The 19,475-nt window shown below is 32.4% G+C and overlaps 1 protein-coding gene across 1 annotated transcript in view; it reads left to right on the top strand.

The window, feature by feature from the left end:
- LOC145284961 (focadhesin-like) overlaps nucleotides 1-19,475 on the top strand; it is a 219,436-nt gene that overhangs the window by 87,696 nt on the left and 112,265 nt on the right. The window contains exons 7-10 of the mRNA XM_080134064.1: nucleotides 5,058-5,261; nucleotides 8,043-8,130; nucleotides 10,219-10,445; nucleotides 14,554-14,814. Of these exons, the coding sequence (XP_079990190.1) occupies nucleotides 5,058-5,261; nucleotides 8,043-8,130; nucleotides 10,219-10,445; nucleotides 14,554-14,814 (780 nt within the window). The remainder of the gene's footprint in view (nucleotides 1-5,057; nucleotides 5,262-8,042; nucleotides 8,131-10,218; nucleotides 10,446-14,553; nucleotides 14,815-19,475) is intronic.

Below are 19,475 nucleotides of genomic sequence, written 5' to 3'. Positions count from 1 at the left end.
GAAGAACAGACAAAATCAATAAATTGTACGATCGTTTCGGAAACAATGTTTTTATTGAGACAGACAATGTCTTGAACAATAATTTTATCATTTGATTTTATAAAATCATCATTTCAACCATTCATAAACTACATTTAACACCATCCCAATAAATGGATTGACAATGATACTTATGGGCTTTAAAGGTGGACGAATAAAAGATATATCTGCCTTACTTAAAAAAATGCTAGTTTTATTTTTTGGTGTCTTTAAACCCCCACCTACTCTTTTTGTTGATGAGGAGACTTTGTTTCATAAAATCAAATGAAACGATCGTACAATTTATTGATTTTGTTTGTTCTTCCTTGTGAAACCGATTTTTAATTTTAATTATAAATCATCTTACTCAGTATTAAAATAGCTCTAGGATATCTATGCCTATCAAGCTTATTATATATCTACATATATATTACAACGAACAGTTTTCTTTTAATAGTATTAATGCATTTACTAATACAGGAAAATAAACTCTGCTCTGTAGACTGTTGTTCTAATCCCCTTAAATATATATATATATATATATATATGTATAAGGAATGTAAAAATACCAACGGTGGTTGACGTTATGTTTTGAGAAAAATAGAAAAACCGAATGAAATTATTAAAATAATCAACGTTTCGTCCTTATTTCAGAGGACATCTTCAGGATAATTGAAATAAAAATGTAAGAAAAGAAAAAGTCATAGATCGTACGAAAAGGAGGACAGTTTTTGAATCCTATCCATGTCGGGAAGGACAAAACATATGTGTGCGTATGGGAAGGTTGGGTTGTTCGATGTCTATATATACACTTTTAAAAATGCGTTAAAATAAATATGTACATTTATTTATTTTTTATTTATTTATTTTTTTTTTTTTTTTCTTCTGTAAACTTATTCATTTTGTTGAAATATTTAAGGAAAAACGGTTAGCCAGGATCTGTTTTGATATTTTGTTCTTTGATTATTATTTTCCCTATGCTAGGGGTTAAATGGTAGAAGCCTTTTCTTTGCGTAATAGTATTAGTATTCAATATTAGTGCTGATTCTAAAAGTCTTCTTTTAGCTCTATCTATCACGTATTTAATAATTTTCGCTTGATCTAAATTAAATGAGTGATCGTGTTCTGCACAATGGCAAAAGAGTGCATTTAGGGCGTTACCATTCCTTATATCTCTTCTGTGCTCGTTAAGTCTTAATTTCAATTTTCGTTGTGTTTCACCTATGTACGCTTGTTGACAGTTGTTACATGGGATGGAATATATACCGGCATCGGATGTGAGGGTTTTGGGAGAGTGCTTGGTAGTTTTTAATGTCTGTTTTATGGTTGAGGAAGTTGTTTGTATCAAGTGAAAACCAAGTCTATTAAGAGTGTCGTAGATTTTTGTATTTTTGGTGTGGGTGGGAATGAAAAGATGTCTGTTTAATAGTGAGGTATTTGTTTTATTTTTCTGTGTGTTTATGTCATAGTGTATTTTCGTAGCTTTTTTCTTTGCGTAAGAAATGAAATAGGATGGATACTGTAGTTTTCGACTAGAAAGATGTCTGTTCACATTACACTTGAACTTCATGCACGTACAGTTTGGAAAGCAGAATCCCGGAAGTCAGGGAGAGAGTGCTGTGCCAGGTCCAATGTGGCGTTTGAGGCAAAACAACTGGCAAGCAGGTTAGCCTTCTTGGTTGCCGTTCAAGCAACCTCATGATTGTTTGATAGTGGGGAACTTACATGAACAAATAATAGTGCCAATATTCTTAAGAGGATCATCAGTTGTTTACCCTGAAACACTGTTTTGGGGATTTAAAAACATATATATGTACGTACACATTACGTTTTATTTAAAAGGTAGACATTATAAATTTCAGACATGTAATATTGTAGTTTTTCCATAAATAACTTGTATTTTAGTTTTTTTGTTGTTGGGTACACAAGGAGTGCCGTAGAATTACTGGTAGATTGAGAGAGGATAACTAGTTTTATGTGCATGAAGCATAAAATAATGGAGATGGATGAAAAGTATATTTTGATGGTGAATCTATATAATTAGCATTTTTGTATTAGATGTTCCTTCATTTACTGAAAATCAAATTGATCAAAAGTTGTGATCTATTTCTAAATGACAAGTAAAAAGGCAAAAAAAAAATTTTTTTTTTATTTTTTACATAGGCATCACCACTTATCAAGGCCAAGAGGCCACTCGAGAATAAGGGTTAAAGAGTGTACAGTAGAAATTGGACAATATAGTAACCGTTAGTAATGAAGATTTGATAAATTTGTTAACTTACATGGAACGGCTCATCAAAAACTTGTTTATGTTAGACTTGAAGACAACTATATTGTAGTCAGCTGGAAAGCAGAGAAACGGAAGACAATTCCATAGGCGTGCAGTTTTAAGAAAGAAGCTTTGTTCATGGAATCTATGTTTAGGTTTAGGCACAGATAAAGAGTGGGAGAAATTAGTGATAGTGTTTTCTGCTAGACAGGTGTTTCTTGTGAAAGTTTGGCGAGGAGGGGACCATAGATTGGAGCTCAGCCGAGCACTTGCCATGAAAATAATAAAGCAAACTCGTAACATCTCTTCTGTGAGAAAGAGGTTGCAGGGAAGAGAAAAGGACATCCCCCCACAAGGCTACAAAGTCTATTTTGAACTCTATCAAGGCAGGATAAGTCCTTTCTAGCAGCTCCTGCCCAGATGTGGCAACAGTACTCCATCCTTGGACGTCCCTGGCTCTTATATAGATAGAGAATTGCATCAGCAGTGAGATATTTACTGGATCGATAAAAGGATTCCATCATTTTTCCAGCGGCCTAGGCAACGGATTTAATGTATGTGTTCCATTTAAGATCAGGAGTAAAGATCAAGCCCAGAAGCTTGTCAAAACTTTGAGCCTCCCCAAGACGAGAGCTATTCATTTCAATTGATGCAAGATGGGGATCAGAGCGATGATGTAAAGATAAAAGCTTGGTTTTAGATGCATTAAAAGTAACAAGCCACCTCTTTCCCCATTGTACCACTTCCTCAAGATCAGAGGGGAGGGAATCAGAGAGAACTTGGTCGTTTATGGTCTTAGATGTGCTACCATAGATAGTAGTATCATCAGCATAAATGTCTACGAATGATGTAAGGATGTGATTTGGAAGATCATTAATATAGATCAGGAAGAGAGTTGGACCCAGGATGGACCCCTGAGGGACTCCAGCATTAATACTGAGAGCTTCTGATTTCTGCCCATCAACCACTACTCTTATGAACCTGTCAGAGAGAAATGATTCAATAATTGAGAAGACATTTCCAGCTATGCCGTAGCTGGAGATCTTGTGAAGTAAACCTTTATGCCATACTCTATCAAAGGCCTTTGATATGTCAAGAGCAATTGCCCTAGAAAAGTAGCCTCCGTCGAGAGATTCGCTTGATTTCTTCATGACTTTTTGTTGGGGTAGCACCCCTACAAATTCTGACAATGGACTATTCCTGATGTCACTTCCGGTAACCAGTTTCTGCTATTTAGACAGTGAAATGAAATATATATTAACAGAAAATACAGAAACGTATATTGGTTGAGTGGAACTCCGCTCAACTAGAAGGACAAAGCAATGTTACGACTCACTCCCTTTGGTCCATACTGAGTTCTCATCCATCTCCATTATTTTATGCTTCAAAGAACTTATTGTTGATTTTATATGCTGGGCTATTATACTTGTGCAGTGATAAATCTTCTCAAATGCACTTATGATGTTAGGCTGTATAAGGGTGTTAACCTTGGTTGAAATCGGACTATTCCTTCTTTAATCGAATTTTTTTGATTATCGATTTTCGATACTTATCAGAGGCATTCCGATCCAAAACATATCTAAGAACACTTCCAGACATATAAAATAAGCAAATAATCTCCTCCTGTGATAAAAGAACTGATAACCCTTCTCTCTAAAATATGTTATAGAAACATTCACAGAACTGTATAAATGTATCTCTCTTCTATCTCTCCCCTCATCAATGAATGTCCCCATCCGTCACTCTTTAAAGGTACCCGATATATGTCTCTCCAATATGAACACTCAACTATATAATATTTGTCATCTTAAAAAGACCCCACCCCTATGCAACGCATCAACCAAAATGTTGTGACTATCACGACTCAGATGAGAACAGTTATCTGAATTATCCAAATATTACAAGTTTTTTGTTTAGAAATTTATTAAAGTTTAAATAAAATTAAAATTAAAGGACCTATTCTTCCTAAATGAAACTGGCATTGGACCGATTATTTCCCTAGATGAGTTTGTAATTAAAAGATATTCTAATTTAACTTCCAAATCTGACCCCCAAGATGGATATGGGCATAGAATATATGCCTACATTAGAGATGGCTTTCTATGTGGTAAGGGCATCTCCAAAGGAGACCCTAAATTGTCGTATGTGTGCTTTCGGATCGCACTTGCTCACACTATCATAAGAGCAAAGTTACTCTCTTTAAGCGCATAAATTTTAAATATTAAAGTAAAATTAGTTTTTAAAATTTTTATGTATTTTTACTTTAATAGTTTTGAATTCTGTGAATTTTCTGAAAGTATGTTTGAAAAATGCAATTCCATCATCTGCCACCTTTTATATAAATGAAATTTAAATTTAAAGAAGGCCATACAATAGTAAGGTGTAATGGATAGACACAAACTGGAATAAATTGGTGGAACAAACTATGCAGCGTCACCTTCATTGATACAATATATATATATAAGTATATATTTTTAAATATATATTTACATGTATAGCATTTTTTACTTGCTTCAGCATGGTCAGATAAGAAATTTATATTGTAATATTTCGGGAAACTTCCTTTTGTCAGATGACTATTATAAATATGAGCAATTCCAATGTTATATTTTAAGCTGCATCAGTTTGTGCCTATCCATTACACCTCTGCATTATATTGCTTTCTATAGATTTAAATTTCTTTTATATACACAATTAGACAATGCTTCAAGCAAACTACATTAACCTCTTATTCTTTACATGTAATCAATAATTTTCTCTCTCTCTTCAGTTGTTTACTGTCCATGCTCTCGGTGAAGCCGTCCAATATATGAGTGATTTGCTTCACCTTTTTGCACAAAGAGATGAATGCACAAGCGATGTGGTTATGTCTGTTAACCATGCAATGTCCATCTGTTTCATGTGCCAACAGAAAGGGCTTTCTTCACTGCTATTGCTACAAAAGATACATCAGATTGGAAAGAAATGGACCCAGGTGTGTTTTTTTTTGTTGTTTGTTTTTTATTTTTATATTATTACTAGCGGGAAGCACCTGGAATTGCCTGGTCATTAAAAGGGTGGAGGACTTGGGTTGCATCAGCCAGAAGGGAAACCAAAAGCAAAATTATGTAAGCAAAGAAAAAAAAAATTTGACATGCACTAGGCACGAACTCGCATAACTTAGTAAACGAATGTTTTATTGATGGGACCACGAGAACACCAATGTTATCACGTAACAAATTTAGCTTTTTAAAATGAAAAAATATAACAACGGTTCGTGCATGCATGGTTTGCAAAACACATCGAAAGTAAGGTTTTTATCTTCAAACAAAACAACATTTGTACACAAAATAATTTTCTTTCCAATTTTTCGATATTTTTTGTCTGAGAGATCGCTCTTTCTATCGATACCGTGATTATATGTGAATGACAAAAGTTTTTAATGGGCATATGAACACACACACAGATGTTTGCTCTTTATATAATTGATTTTAATTAACTTGTTTGAAGTGAAGGAGAGTTTAAAGAAGGATTCACAAAAAGGAGCGGGGAGAACTTGAAAGTGGAAATCAAAAATCACATGACTTCCATCCAGAAGAGTTTCTTTTCTTTTTTCCTTGTGTGCTTCAACAACTGAGCTGAACAGATACGAAACATCATTGTCATGGTCAATCCCTTCAGGGGGTGGCAGGGATGGTGCGCACAGGTGACTAAAAGTTAGCTAATCTAAATATGTAAGCAGCCTCTTTTAGTCGAATTCTTCTGAATCTTTCTCATGCACATACTATTTAGTTTTCTATCTTTTTTTTTGTTTTTTGTTTGCCAATGTGGCTTTTAGTCAACAGCTGAGTTTCACAGCATTAATGATCTGTGTTACAACAGAAGATATATCATGTTTTTCTTGCACCAGCACTTGTTGATTTCACTAGAAGTTAAATTTATACGAGGGTCGTTCCAAAAATAAAGCCTCCCATATTTTAACTCAAAAAAATTAAAATGTTGAGCAATGAATGATGCCTCGGTCGTAAAAATCCGGAGCTTGCTTTGTCACTCACATTTTTATCACCACTCTGAAATCGACAAACCCATCTCCTAACTGTGCTGACATCAACTGCATCAGCTTTGTAAACATTTAACAGGCAGCAGTGAATGCTGATTGGTTCAGTTTTTTTCTGCAAGGTTGAATTCAATGATGCATCTCTGCTTCTGATGCACATCCATGACAGGTTGTTTTCTTAGAGTCTCACACCATCAATATCTTGAATTGGAAGCCATGTTTAATTTCAGAAGAGTTTCTGATGTGTAGCTATATTGTACAAGTCCTGGAGGTGAAGAATTTTCAGTGGCTGTTTTGTACAAGCCTTGGACTTTTTAATTTTTCAGGCAAAGAGCAAAAGATCTCTCTTGTGTTGGCACAAAAAAATTATCTGCTGGAATGCTAAAGATTCAATATTTTTATGCAGCAATTCTGATTTCTGATTGGTTGATAGCAGAACGTGGTTCTATTTGATTCATCTTTTAATTTTTGGTGATCATGCCCTTCTCATTATATCAAAAATATTGTAATGGAAGCCTTTTATTTATTTTTAAAAAGATAAGTCATTCAGTAAAAAATTTTAAGAATTGAGTAAAAAAAAAAAAAAAAATTTAATCTTGCATTGAAAGGATTTCCAATTTTCAATTACTCTAATATTTCTAACCCATCAACGTTACTGAACGACATTTAAAACTAGATATGCTGCCATCATTTTGAGTAGCAGGGATACATTAATATCTCCATAATAGTTGAGGAAAAATATTGATATATTACAGCAAATTAGCAAATTGTATGCAATTAAATGCACTGTACTTGTACATGTTTTAACCCATTGGTTTCAAGTGAAAACATTATTACATACTTACATGTGATGTCAAAATTATAATAAATTCCAAGAATTAAGAAAAATGATCCAGTAGAAAAAATAATTACAAGTGAAAATAAAATTTATTGAGTTTTATTGTATGTTTTATTGTTGAAGAGTTCTCGCGATCCAAGGGGGGTGGGGTAACTGAAATCGTTCATTTTGACTAAATAATTGTAATTCTGCCATTTTTAAACACAAAATATCAAAACGTAATTGTAGATGTGATTTTGTATTAAAAATGCATCTAACACTACTGGATAATTTTTCGTAATTTTTAGAATTTATACTGATTTCAGCACGAGTTCCTGATAAACGGCCCCCTTAAGTAAGACATTTTATCAGATTTTCATTACTAACGATTACTACGATATTGTACCATTGATTACTGTGCATGCAATAACCCTTATCCCGAGTGGCCTCCGGGCCTTGATAAGTGGTGACTTCCATGTAATAAAAAAAAAAAAAAATGTAATGTTTTCACCTGAAATGTGTTGGTTAAAAACACCACTAATCTGCATAATAACCAAATACAATTTCTTAAAATAAGTTATGCCATTTCTCACTAGTTATTTTTGATTTATTAAACATTTTATTTTTAAATACCCAAAAGATATTATTAAATTGCTTCATCTTTTATTTCATTTTTTTTTAATTTAAAAAAAAAAAAAAAAGAGTAGTTTCTGAGGGAGATTACTTGGTGATAAATTTCACGCATTACTTCCCCTTTGCTAAAATTTCAAGCATTTCTATTGAAAACAGATTTAAAATCTTTACTTTTTATTCTTTTCATAAATTAACTTGACATCTATTCAATGACACTAATTATATGCATTTTTCTTTTTTAATTTATTTTATTTTATATTTTATTTCAGGTCTTTTTCACACGTCAAAATATTATCCTCTTGGCACGGATGTTATTTGAAAGCGACTCCGACACATCAGAAGAACTGTTACAAATTGGTAAGATTTCTGTTTATTAAATTTAGCATCAATTGAAAAAAATAGTTGTTTTTCTGTTTAAGAGACAAATTAAACAACTATTGTTCTTATCTTGAGTGTTATACGCACAATGTTTTGGTTGATGTAACCTCCGGTCTTCTCCAGGTGTATATTGCCGAATTGGAGAATCCTTCTGTCAAGCTCAGGAATCTGCATGGAACTTTTTTTATGAAATCTTTAAATATTTTTACTTAGGATTTCTGCTCAGTGATGATTGTGAATCGAATAAAGAGTTCAGTACGAAATTCCATGCATCAGCCAAAACGTTGTGCGACACTTAAGATGAGAACAGTAATACTAAATATCAATCCTCATCTCAAAAATTTAGAAATGTAAACATCCATTTTCCATAAATATCTTTGAAATTTAAATATAGTGAAGCCGTCTAAAGTAATATAAACAGGATATTTGTTTCTGGTTATGATATCAAACTCCGAGGTTTCCTAAAGCACTAAGTTTATAAAGCCAACCTCTGTTTGATGCTGATTTGCTAATTTCATTTTTCAAGGTGGACTTTGCTTGGTTATCTTACTGTTGCATATTTCAAGTTGGACTCTGAAATTATTTAGGTTCTTGTCCAGAGTTCAACCTAATTAATTTAAAACAAAGATTGCAAGAAAATATTTGATGTACATGCCCATTCATGAAACGAAAATGTTATATTCCAAAAATCGCATGAATGATCAAGTAGATTTTTTAACTAAGAAAATCAAATCCTATGATGAAACGGGGATGGTGTGAATCAGTCCACCATCTTTAAAATTCATCACTGGTTATGTCCTCCTTAACAATATCTCTGGAAATAGAGATCAAAATCAGTCTTATTGTAGCTATAATTAATAGAAAAATAATAAAAATTGTAAAAAAAAATGATTTTCCATATATATAATAAAAAAAAACTGCTTATAAATATACATGACTTTTGGAATATGACATTTTCAGTCTGTGACAGGTACATACATCATAAAGATTTTTCTGTATTTTTTTTTTGTTTTTTTTTTTTGATTGGGTTGAATTCTGTACATTAACCATTATTTGTTATATATAAATTTAAAGCATAAAAATCTTTATGGCCATCATTTGAATAGAGTATATGGCTTCCCAGTGGCTTCATTTGTGAGTTCTCCTATGATAAACAATTCAATTCCTGATCTACACATCCAATCACAAGTCAGCAATTCTTCACAAACTATTCTTGCTGCTTCAGCACTTCAGCATAATGACACCATTCACTTTTGAATAAAAATTGATAACATTCCTTTACATTGATGCTATAATTCATCCCACTTTTTAACTTTAATTTGTTCTCTCAGCTCCAAATAATGTCACACTTCAAGATAACATATTTACACATTTTGTATCCCTCAAAATGAAAGCTTCTATTCTTCAAATGGCTTTTGTGCAGCCAAAGATTATCTAATTCACATAGAAACATCAAGAATTTACATAAGTTCACATTACTGTTGAGAATAAAATCAGCTGTGTGTCGCCATTTTTTTTTTTGTTTTCTGTTATTCAACAGCTAATCCCTACAAGCCACGCAAACACAGGGGCGTGTTTTTGAAGCAAGTAATTTTTGCACTCACTACAATTTTCTCTACAGAATCTTTCCATGCCATCCTTTATTTCATTCTTCCACTCTCCCCTGCATGTTGTGTGATCATTTTCAAATTTCTTCATATCCTTCAAACAATCCTCATGCCACTTCTGTCTTCCAACCCTCCTACTCCTCACATTTCGTTCAGAATAAATATTTCTTTTAAAATAGGACTGATCACTCCATCCTTACCATGTGTGACTGTCACATCTCAAATGATTTTTAACAATTAGAGCAACCAGGCTCTTCCAGGACACTGATGTTGGTCTGACAATTCTTTACAACTTTTACAAAATAAAAATCTAATCAAACAAAAAAGAAAAATGCTTGCAGCATATCTCAAATAAAATTAGATTCAGTATTAAATACCCTGAAAAAGGTTTGACATACCATAGACCATAACAAAATTGTTTTGACGTTATCCCATTTTTTTTTTTTTTTTTTTTTTTCAGCCACCATTCATTTGAGCAATTGCAAGACTGATCTGCTGCACACGATTCTGTATGGCTGCCTTGTCCTCCCAGTTCTTCATTTGATGTTGGCCCCACAAGTTAGCTCTTCCGCACAGCACACCTTGCAAATGGCAGCAACTTCTCTCATCGAGGCTCTCGAAAAACTGCAAATCAACAATAAAGAATGTTCAGAAGAATCTAGTGAAAGTTCTTCAGAAAATGGCACAGTAATTTTTTTTTGTTGAATTTTAATTTCTTCTCTCCGATTTCCAATTTTAATCTTTCTAATTGAATCATACATATTTAATGTATTTTGGAAACGTTCGTTAATGAGATGTGGTAATTCCTTGAGGTGGCGTTACTTATCTGTAAACCTAACCCACTCATTCTCTCTCAGTTTCTGCCTGCTGGCTCTTGAAAAGGTTGGTTTTGGGAAAATTCCTTCATTTTTTTATTTTGAGAAAAAAAAAAATGCTTTGGATTCACCTTTAATAGTAACAACATTTTGCTTTATTTTTAAATTTCACACATTTGTTAATCTGTCTCAAACTTTCAGTCGTTTAAAAATTGTTTTGTTAAATTTGAAAAGGTGGATTCCTTATAAATTTTGTTAATTAAAAAAATAACATGTCAGCATGTTTACAAAGTTCATTTTATGGTGAGGATGGGGCAACTAGGTAGTCTTCTCTTATATAAACCACCTGATAAGCGGTGACTCCTATGTAAAAATTCTCTTCAATGTATTTCATAATAAAGTTGTATATTAGGGAAGAAACTCTATACCCTAGATAGATCAGGTGTGTTTAAATGCTACATTTGCAGGAGAAAGAACTTTGCTGTATTTTCTTATATGCTTGCATACTAGACTAGGAACTCCACATTGCCCAGAAGCAATAACAGTAATGCTATAATCCTGACCTACCAGACAAGCAACAAAATCCCACCCCTTCACTATTGAGGTCCCCAGATGCTGGAAAACCTTTTACTCTATTAGTTTTATCTCTCAGACTGCTTGCTTCTCTGACGGTACTTACATGCAGAAGTGAACAGACATCTTGTTATTCAATTTCCAATTTGACATGATCCCAACTAGTAGCCCCTTACATCCAAGTGGCAATACTCTCTGTTTGGGATGAAAAAGAGTAAAAAAAATGAATAAAAATAATGCATTATAGTTTGTGAGTTTAAAGACAATAACTTCAATATGTTTTCTTATAGCAAACAAGAAGCCATAATGTGTTGATCATAATTATATTGTAACTGTGTGACAATAAGATACACGTAATCAAATTTCAGCATCAAATACTGTGTGATTCTGAACGTTGTTCCCAACTGTACTGACATGCAGAGGTTCAACTGTAATGTGAACAGACATCTCACTGCTCAACTCCCTACATAGTATCCCTGCAACTTATGTCCCCGATAGTAGCCCCCTTAATCAAAGTGGCACTGTACCTTGTTTGGGGTGAAAATGGAATTAAAAGAAATTTAAAAAAAAAAAAAAAGAAAAAACAAAGAAAATACTAAAATTAAGAAAGCATAAATAACTATAACGTCTAAGGGAAACAATTCTTTTTTTTTTTTTCTTTTTTTTACATGGAGGTCACCACTTATCAAGGCCCGGAAGCCACTCGGGGATAAGGGTTATTGCGTGTACAGTAATCAATGGGATAGTATACTAGTAATCGTTAGTAATGGAGATTTTATAAAGTGTCTTACTTAAGCGGGTGGTTCATCAGGAATTTGTCTATGTTGGACTTGAAGACATCCAAGTTGTAGTCAGGTGGGAAACAGGCAAACGGCAGAAAGATCCACAGGCGTGCACTTCTAAGAAAGAAGCTTTGTTCATGGAATCTATGTTTTGATTTAGGCACAGATAAAGAGTGGGGAAAATTTTTGACAGTGGATTCAGCTAGACGGGTATTTATCATGAAAGATTGGCGTGGGGGTACCAGAGATTGGAACTCAGACGAGCACTTGCCATGAAAATAACGATAAAACAGGCTCGCAACGTCTCTTCTGTGGGAGAGAGGCTGCAGGGAAGAGAAAAGGGCATCCCCCACCAAGCCACAAAGTCTATTTTGTACTCTATCAAGGCAGGATCGGCTGTTTTTAGCAGCTCTTGCTCAGATGTGGCAGGAGTACACCATCTTTGGACGTACTTGACTTTTATGCAGATAGAGAATTGCATCAGTAGTGAGATATCTTCTGGAGCAGTAGAAGGATCCCACCATCCTCCCAGCGACCTTGGCAACAGACTTGATGTACGTTCCATTTCAGATCAGGAGTAAAGGTCAAACCCAGAAGCTTGTCAAAACATGGAGCCTCCCCAAGACGAGAGCCATCCATTTTAATTGATGCCAGATAGGGATCAGAGCGTTGATGATGTAAAGATTGAAGCTTGGTTTTAGATGCATTAAAAGTAACCAGCCACCTCTTCTCCCACTGTACCACGCACTCAAGATCAGAGGAGAGAGAATCAGAGAGAACTTTGTCATTTACAGCCTTTGATGTGTTGCCGTAGATGGTCGTGTCATCAGCATGATATTTTAATTAATGCAGATTTTGTATTTATTATTATATTATATTATATTCGACCCAATATATAGTCATGATTTAATCAAATTTAAAATGTTTAGATTGTGATTTACTTTTCCCTTTGACATTAATGACTGAGCTATGAAGGCATGTTTGCTGCAAGGCTAAAAATTAAAACATGAACCAATAACTATTACGTTATGCATGCATATTCGTAATGCCGTTGTTCAACCTACACTTGGCAAATTCCATTTCTTTAATTTTCACTTTTACAACGATTTTCTCCAGCTAAAACCCAAATATAAAGTTTCACGTGGGTTCAAATACCTTATATATTAAGTTTCATATCTGTAGACCAAAAACTGAGAGAGGAGTTTGGTAGGCAAAATTTTTAAACATATACTGTACTTTGAGGTAATTGCGCCAACTAGCTAAACGTGCTCTTTTGGCGACCATGCATATAAAGAGCACTTCTTTTTTTTATTTGGCGCAATTACCCCAAAGTACGGTATATATATATACGCATACATAAATATATATGGAAAGAGGTTTTGTGTTTGCTATAACCTTTTTACGCAAATATTACGCAAGTATAAATCATATAGAATATCTGCATGAATGTAATTACACGGAATTGTTAACTAAAGATGATCATTCCATAAGAAAACCGAAAAAACTAGTAGGGAATTAATTAAAGTAAATGTTTAAAAGAATATGCAAATTAGCTAGATCTTTTGCAGATGAATGTAATTCCACGAACCATATATAACGAAGTTGTATTTTCTTTCTAAATAAATAGAAAGAAGGGGTTTTAATATGAATAGCAATACAAAAAGAAAACAAATTTATAGTATAGATATATATTGAAATCAGTTGTTTTTTATATTAATTGAGATGAACGTTCATGCACTTAAAATTTAAGAATTTTTAAAAAGACAATGTTTTTCTTTGCCAAACGGTTATGAGAATGCATGTGAACTGTTTCAAATGTTTGGCAAGGAATGAACACTGCCGAAAGATAAAATTTCCAGTATATTCTCAATGTCTTTCATTTTGATTAATTTTGTGACAAAGAGGGAGGACTTCTTAAAATATCAAAATATAACAAACTAGCAAAGATACCCATACACAGACACACACATATACAAACATTACTACTTTATATATATATATATAGAGAGAGAGAGAGAAAGAGAGATTAAAAACATCATTTTTATGCTTCTTACATTTCCTATACCTCTGAAAATATGTGTGTGTGTGTGTTGTATATTCAAAAACTTTGTTCAAGGATTTTTCAATAATTGTAACAGTAAGTAAAAGTATTTAATCTTTGCACTTTTTTATCATTTTTTTTTTTTACTTTTTTTATCATACTTTTTCACATTTTTTTACTTTTTTTTTAGCATTTTATTGTAGATGCAACACATGTAAAACACATGTAAAATAGATGCTAATAAGCTCAATAAGAATTTGAATTTGTATCTTATTTCTGAATTTATTGCTAATCAACTGCAGTGCCTCTACTGAAAAATGCCAGTGAGGTTGCTCTGGTATTTTTTGTAAACTTTCCTAATGTGCTGGTTTCTCAAATTCATACGTGACCTTCTGTCTCATCTCCTGACAAGTAGGTAAGTAATATGATGGGAATGACAGCAGACTTTGGCCACCTATAATTAAAATTATCATTTTCATCAATAGATGTTTGTTGTGTAACTTCTCAAACTCTTTTGTCTATAAGCTTTGATTTTTAAAGTCATCTTTTTTTCCCCCGCTGTTTTTCATTTTTTGTCCCTACAGTCTGATTTTCCAATTGCCATTACTGAAGAAGCATATGAATGTGCTACATACATGCGACTTTGTTATAACTTTGTCCATGGTTCTGCGAGTGACAATCTCCTTTGGATGACCAACCTGCAAGAGTCTCTTCCATTCACAGACCAAATTTCCGTCTCGTTGACCAATGTGTTGGCGTCCATATTTATCACACCTCAATGTAAACACTTGTCACGTAAAGCTTTAGAAAATTTGATTATTATTGCAAAAAAAGATGTCAGACAAGTAAGTCATTCTGATTTTTTTTTTCTCTTGATTTTTTTTTTCATCAAAGCTGAAAAATTGTTATAAAAAATATATAAATACTTGGTGTTTATACAGTATGACGCAAACGTGAAGATGGCATTTAAAGTAAAAACTCTTTGATATCCATATGTATCTTGCAAAAATAACCATCCTCACCAAAAATTAGGAAAAAAAATTATCAAGTAGGATTTTAATGTTCCTCTGGCAGTGACCGATAAATCACAGACGTCACTCCCTGATAGTAGTAGATATGGCAGGTAGGTTGCCATAAAGTTGTTGCTTCATGGGATGCTCTTGCCAAGATATATTTAACACTGTTCGTAGCATATGGGTGTAGGTGCCGTCTAGCTTTGTTTCCAATTTTTTGGTGAGTGTCCAAGTTGTAGCACCATAAATAAGGACAGATTCCACTACTGTTCTGAAGAACTGCCTTTTCAGTTTGTCAGTTAACCTTGAAGTCCATACTAACCGCAGCTTATCCAATGTAGTCGATGCTTTTGAGATGTGAATTTCTATATCTCTTTCCGTAGAACCTACGTTTCTGCCCAAATACATAAACTCTGTGACATCTTTCAATGTTGTTCCATCTAGAGATTTTATCCCCTCCCCACCCACCGCATTAAAGTTATAAACTTTGTCTTATCCACATTAACGTAAAGACCAATGTCATTTGCAAACTTTTCTAGCTTACATAACATTGTTTGCACATCAGCAGCGTTGTTCACGAACAGATTATTATCATCTGCATAATCTGTGCCAGAGGAGCAATCAAGAATTGGTGAGAAATGGATTGCTGTAAACTTCATGGCACAAGCACAAGAGCATAGGACGAGCAAGATCCACAAACATCCAGCAAATTGCACATGATACCAACGGTGATCCTGAATATCTGAGGCAGCTGATGGAAGATAGGGAAATCTGGGGAGAGAGAGTCACATTGGTTCGGGCAAGGAGCCCAACCAAATAGTTTTAATTAAAGATAAAACCGTTTTTGTATCCACCCTCCATTATTACTGATTTAAATAACGGACTGACTTATCTCCCCTTGCTTCACTCTAATAAATAGCTGATCAGCAAAATATGATGGAATTGATTTTTATTGTTAATTAAATTTTTATTTGATGATTGTTCCTAATTTTTGGCATAGAATCCTATTTTTTCATGATATATAAATATATCAAAGAGTTTTCCTATTAATTTATTTGCAACTGTGCCAATTCTTTTATTGATAATGATGAATATTTTTAACTTCCAAATAAAAAAATAGAGATTTTGTTACGATGCATTTATTCGATCTGTGTATTATGTCTTATGCTAATATTGAATCCATTATTAAGCATCATAGTTACAATCCATCAAATTTTTGTAACATTGCCATTATACTCAAGCCATATTCGTTATAGTTCAAACTTCTCTCGGAACCCCACGCTGTCCGGCATCATCAAAACTGAACAAACAAAAATAAATCTGGCTCGGCATCTTTTCCTTTTTTAACTCTTTGCTTTTGACAACGTGGTGTATTTTTCTAATTTTTTTTTTCTTTTTTCTTCTCACACACACTTCCTAATTTGCATATGCGCCTTTTTTCAGCTGCTGCTAATCTCTTTGCGAGCCAGCCATCCTTCGCTGCTGCTGATATTTTCCTATGTGTTCATATGCACTATGTTTAACTTGGTCAGGACACGTTTGTCTGTCACTTCAGTCACTGATGATGTATTCCGTTATCAGTCTTGGATTTCCACAAGGGCAGTTGTTTTCGTTGTGGATGTTTCTGGCTATCCTTCCAAACTTCGCTTTTGCTTGGTTTAGGGTAACTCAGTTCTTTCGTGGGTCATCCATTCCATGTGAGAAATGTTCTCTAGATTCTTGGATAGCTTTATTCAACTAGTCCTTTCAATCATTCTATATGTCAATACAGTAGTTCTGTGACTGTGCAGGGTCAAGGTTCACTTTGGAATATTTATTTGCACAAAATATAAAAAATATATAATGAACAAATTAGGCACAAGGTCATTCAAAAGTGTGGGGATAATGAGTGTTGTTGGTTATCCTTGATCTCAAATACTTAAAATTGTTGATCCTAGAAATATCTCAGTCGCCAAAATACCATATTCACTCCAGAAACTGCCCTACTTAAGATAAACCCAAATTTTAAAAAAGTTTTATTGAATTATTTACAGTAATAACATTTCATTGCCATGAAACTTGATTCATGGTTGTCTGTGACTAAATAGGGACAATGCCTTTTGTTGGTCTTAGATTCTCACATGAGCATCCCTTCAGATATGGGAAAGTACTATGCCAGACAAGCTGTACACCATTAGTAGTGGCAGTCGGTCTGAGTGTCACAGTGATTCTGCAGCATTATTTAGTTCGGGGTTGATTGATTTATACCAAACTTGACATCTTTAACAACTACTTTTCTAATAAATTTTTTTGTGAATTTTTACTTTCTATCTTAACACTCACCTTTAAAATTTTTACTTTCTATCTTAACACTCACCTTTAAAAATTTTTACTTTTTATCTTAACACTCACCTTTAAAATTTTTACTTTTTTATCTTAACACTCACCTTTAAAATATTTTGGGGGTATTTACTTTCTATCTTAACACTCACCTTTAAAATTTTTACTTTCTATCTTAACACTCACCTTTAAAATTTTTACTTTTTATCTTAACACTCACCTTTAAAATTTTTACTTTCTATCTTAACACTCACCTTTAAAATTTTTACTTTCTATCTTAACACTCACCTTTAAAAATTTTTACTTTCTATCTTAACACTCACCTTTAAAATTTTTACTTTCTATCTTAACACTCACCTTTAAAATTTTTACTTTTTATCTTAACACTCACCTTTAAAATTTTTACTTTCTATCTTAACACTCACCTTTAAAATTTTTACTTTCTATCTTAACACTCACCTTTAAAATTTTTACTTTTTATCTTAACACTCACCTTTAAAATTTTTACTTTCTATCTTAACACTCACCTTTAAAATTTTTACTTTCTATCTTAACACTCACCTTTAAAATTTTTACTTTCTATCTTAACACTCACCTTTAAAATTTTTACTTTCTATCTAAACACTCACCTTTAAAATTTTTACTTTTTATCTTAACACTCACCTTTAAAATTTTTACTTTTTATCTTAACACTCACCTTTAAAATTTTTACTTTCTATCTTAACACTCACCTTTAAAATTTTTACTTTCTATCTTAACACTCACCTTTAAAAATTTTTACTTTCTATCTTAACACTCACCTTTAAAATTTTTACTTTCTATCTAAACACTCACCTTTAAAATTTTTACTTTTTATCTTAACACTCACCTTTAAAATTTTTACTTTTTATCTTAACACTCACCTTTAAAATTTTTACTTTCTATCTTAACACTCACCTTTAAAATTTTTACTTTCTATCTTAACACTCACCTTTAAAATTTTTACTTTTTATCTTAACACTCACCTTTAAAATTTTTACTTTCTATCTTAACACTCACCTTTAAAATTTTTACTTTTTATCTTAACACTCACCTTTAAAATTTTTACTTTCTATCTTAACACTCACCTTTAAAATTTTTACTTTCTATCTTAACACTCACCTTTAAAATTTTTACTTTCTATCTTAACACTCACCTTTAAAATTTTTACTTTCTATCTAAACACTCACCTTTAAAATTTTTACTTTTTATCTTAACACTCACCTTTAAAATTTTTACTTTTTATCTTAACACTCACCTTTAAAATTTTTACTTTCTATCTTAACACTCACCTTTAAAATTTTTACTTTCTATCTTAACACTCACCTTTAAAATTTTTACTTTTTATCTTAACACTCACCTTTAAAATTTTTACTTTCTATCTTAACACTCACCTTTAAAATTTTTACTTTCTATCTTAACACTCACCTTTAAAATTTTTACTTTTTATCTTAACACTCACCTTTAAAATTTTTACTTTCTATCTAAACACTCACCTTTAAAATTTTTACTTTCTATCTTAACACTCACCTTTAAAATTTTTACTTTCTATCTTAACACTCACCTTTAAAATTTTTACTTTCTATCTAAACACTCACCTTTAAAATTTTTACTTTTTATCTTAACACTCACCTTTAAAATTTTTACTTTTTATCTTAACACTCACCTTTAAAATTTTTACTTTCTATCTTAACACTCACCTTTAAAATTTTTACTTTCTATCTTAACACTCACCTTTAAAATTTTTACTTTCTATCTTAACACTCACCTTTAAAATTTTTACTTTCTATCTTAACACTCACCTTTAAAATTTTTACTTTCTATCTTAACACTCACCTTTAAAATTTTTACTTTCTATCTTAACACTCACCTTTAAAATTTTTACTTTCTATCTTAACACTCACCTTTAAAATTTTTACTTTCTATCTTAACACTCACCTTTAAAATTTTTACTTTCTATCTTAACACTCACCTTTAAAATTTTTACTTTCTATCTTAACACTCACCTTTAAAATTTTTACTTTCTATCTTAACACTCACCTTTAAAATTTTTACTTTCTATCTTAACACTCACCTTTAAAATTTTTACTTTCTATCTTAACACTCACCTTTAAAATTTTTACTTTCTATCTTAACACTCACCTTTAAAATTTTTA

The sequence above is a fragment of the Euprymna scolopes genome, chromosome 9 (assembly GCF_053919585.1).
Source record: "Euprymna scolopes isolate OS-2025 chromosome 9, ASM5391958v1, whole genome shotgun sequence".
Taxonomy (NCBI): domain Eukaryota; kingdom Metazoa; phylum Mollusca; class Cephalopoda; order Sepiida; family Sepiolidae; genus Euprymna; species Euprymna scolopes.
Note: the sequence above shows the minus strand (reverse complement) of the source record. Positions and strands in the feature narration are given on the sequence as shown.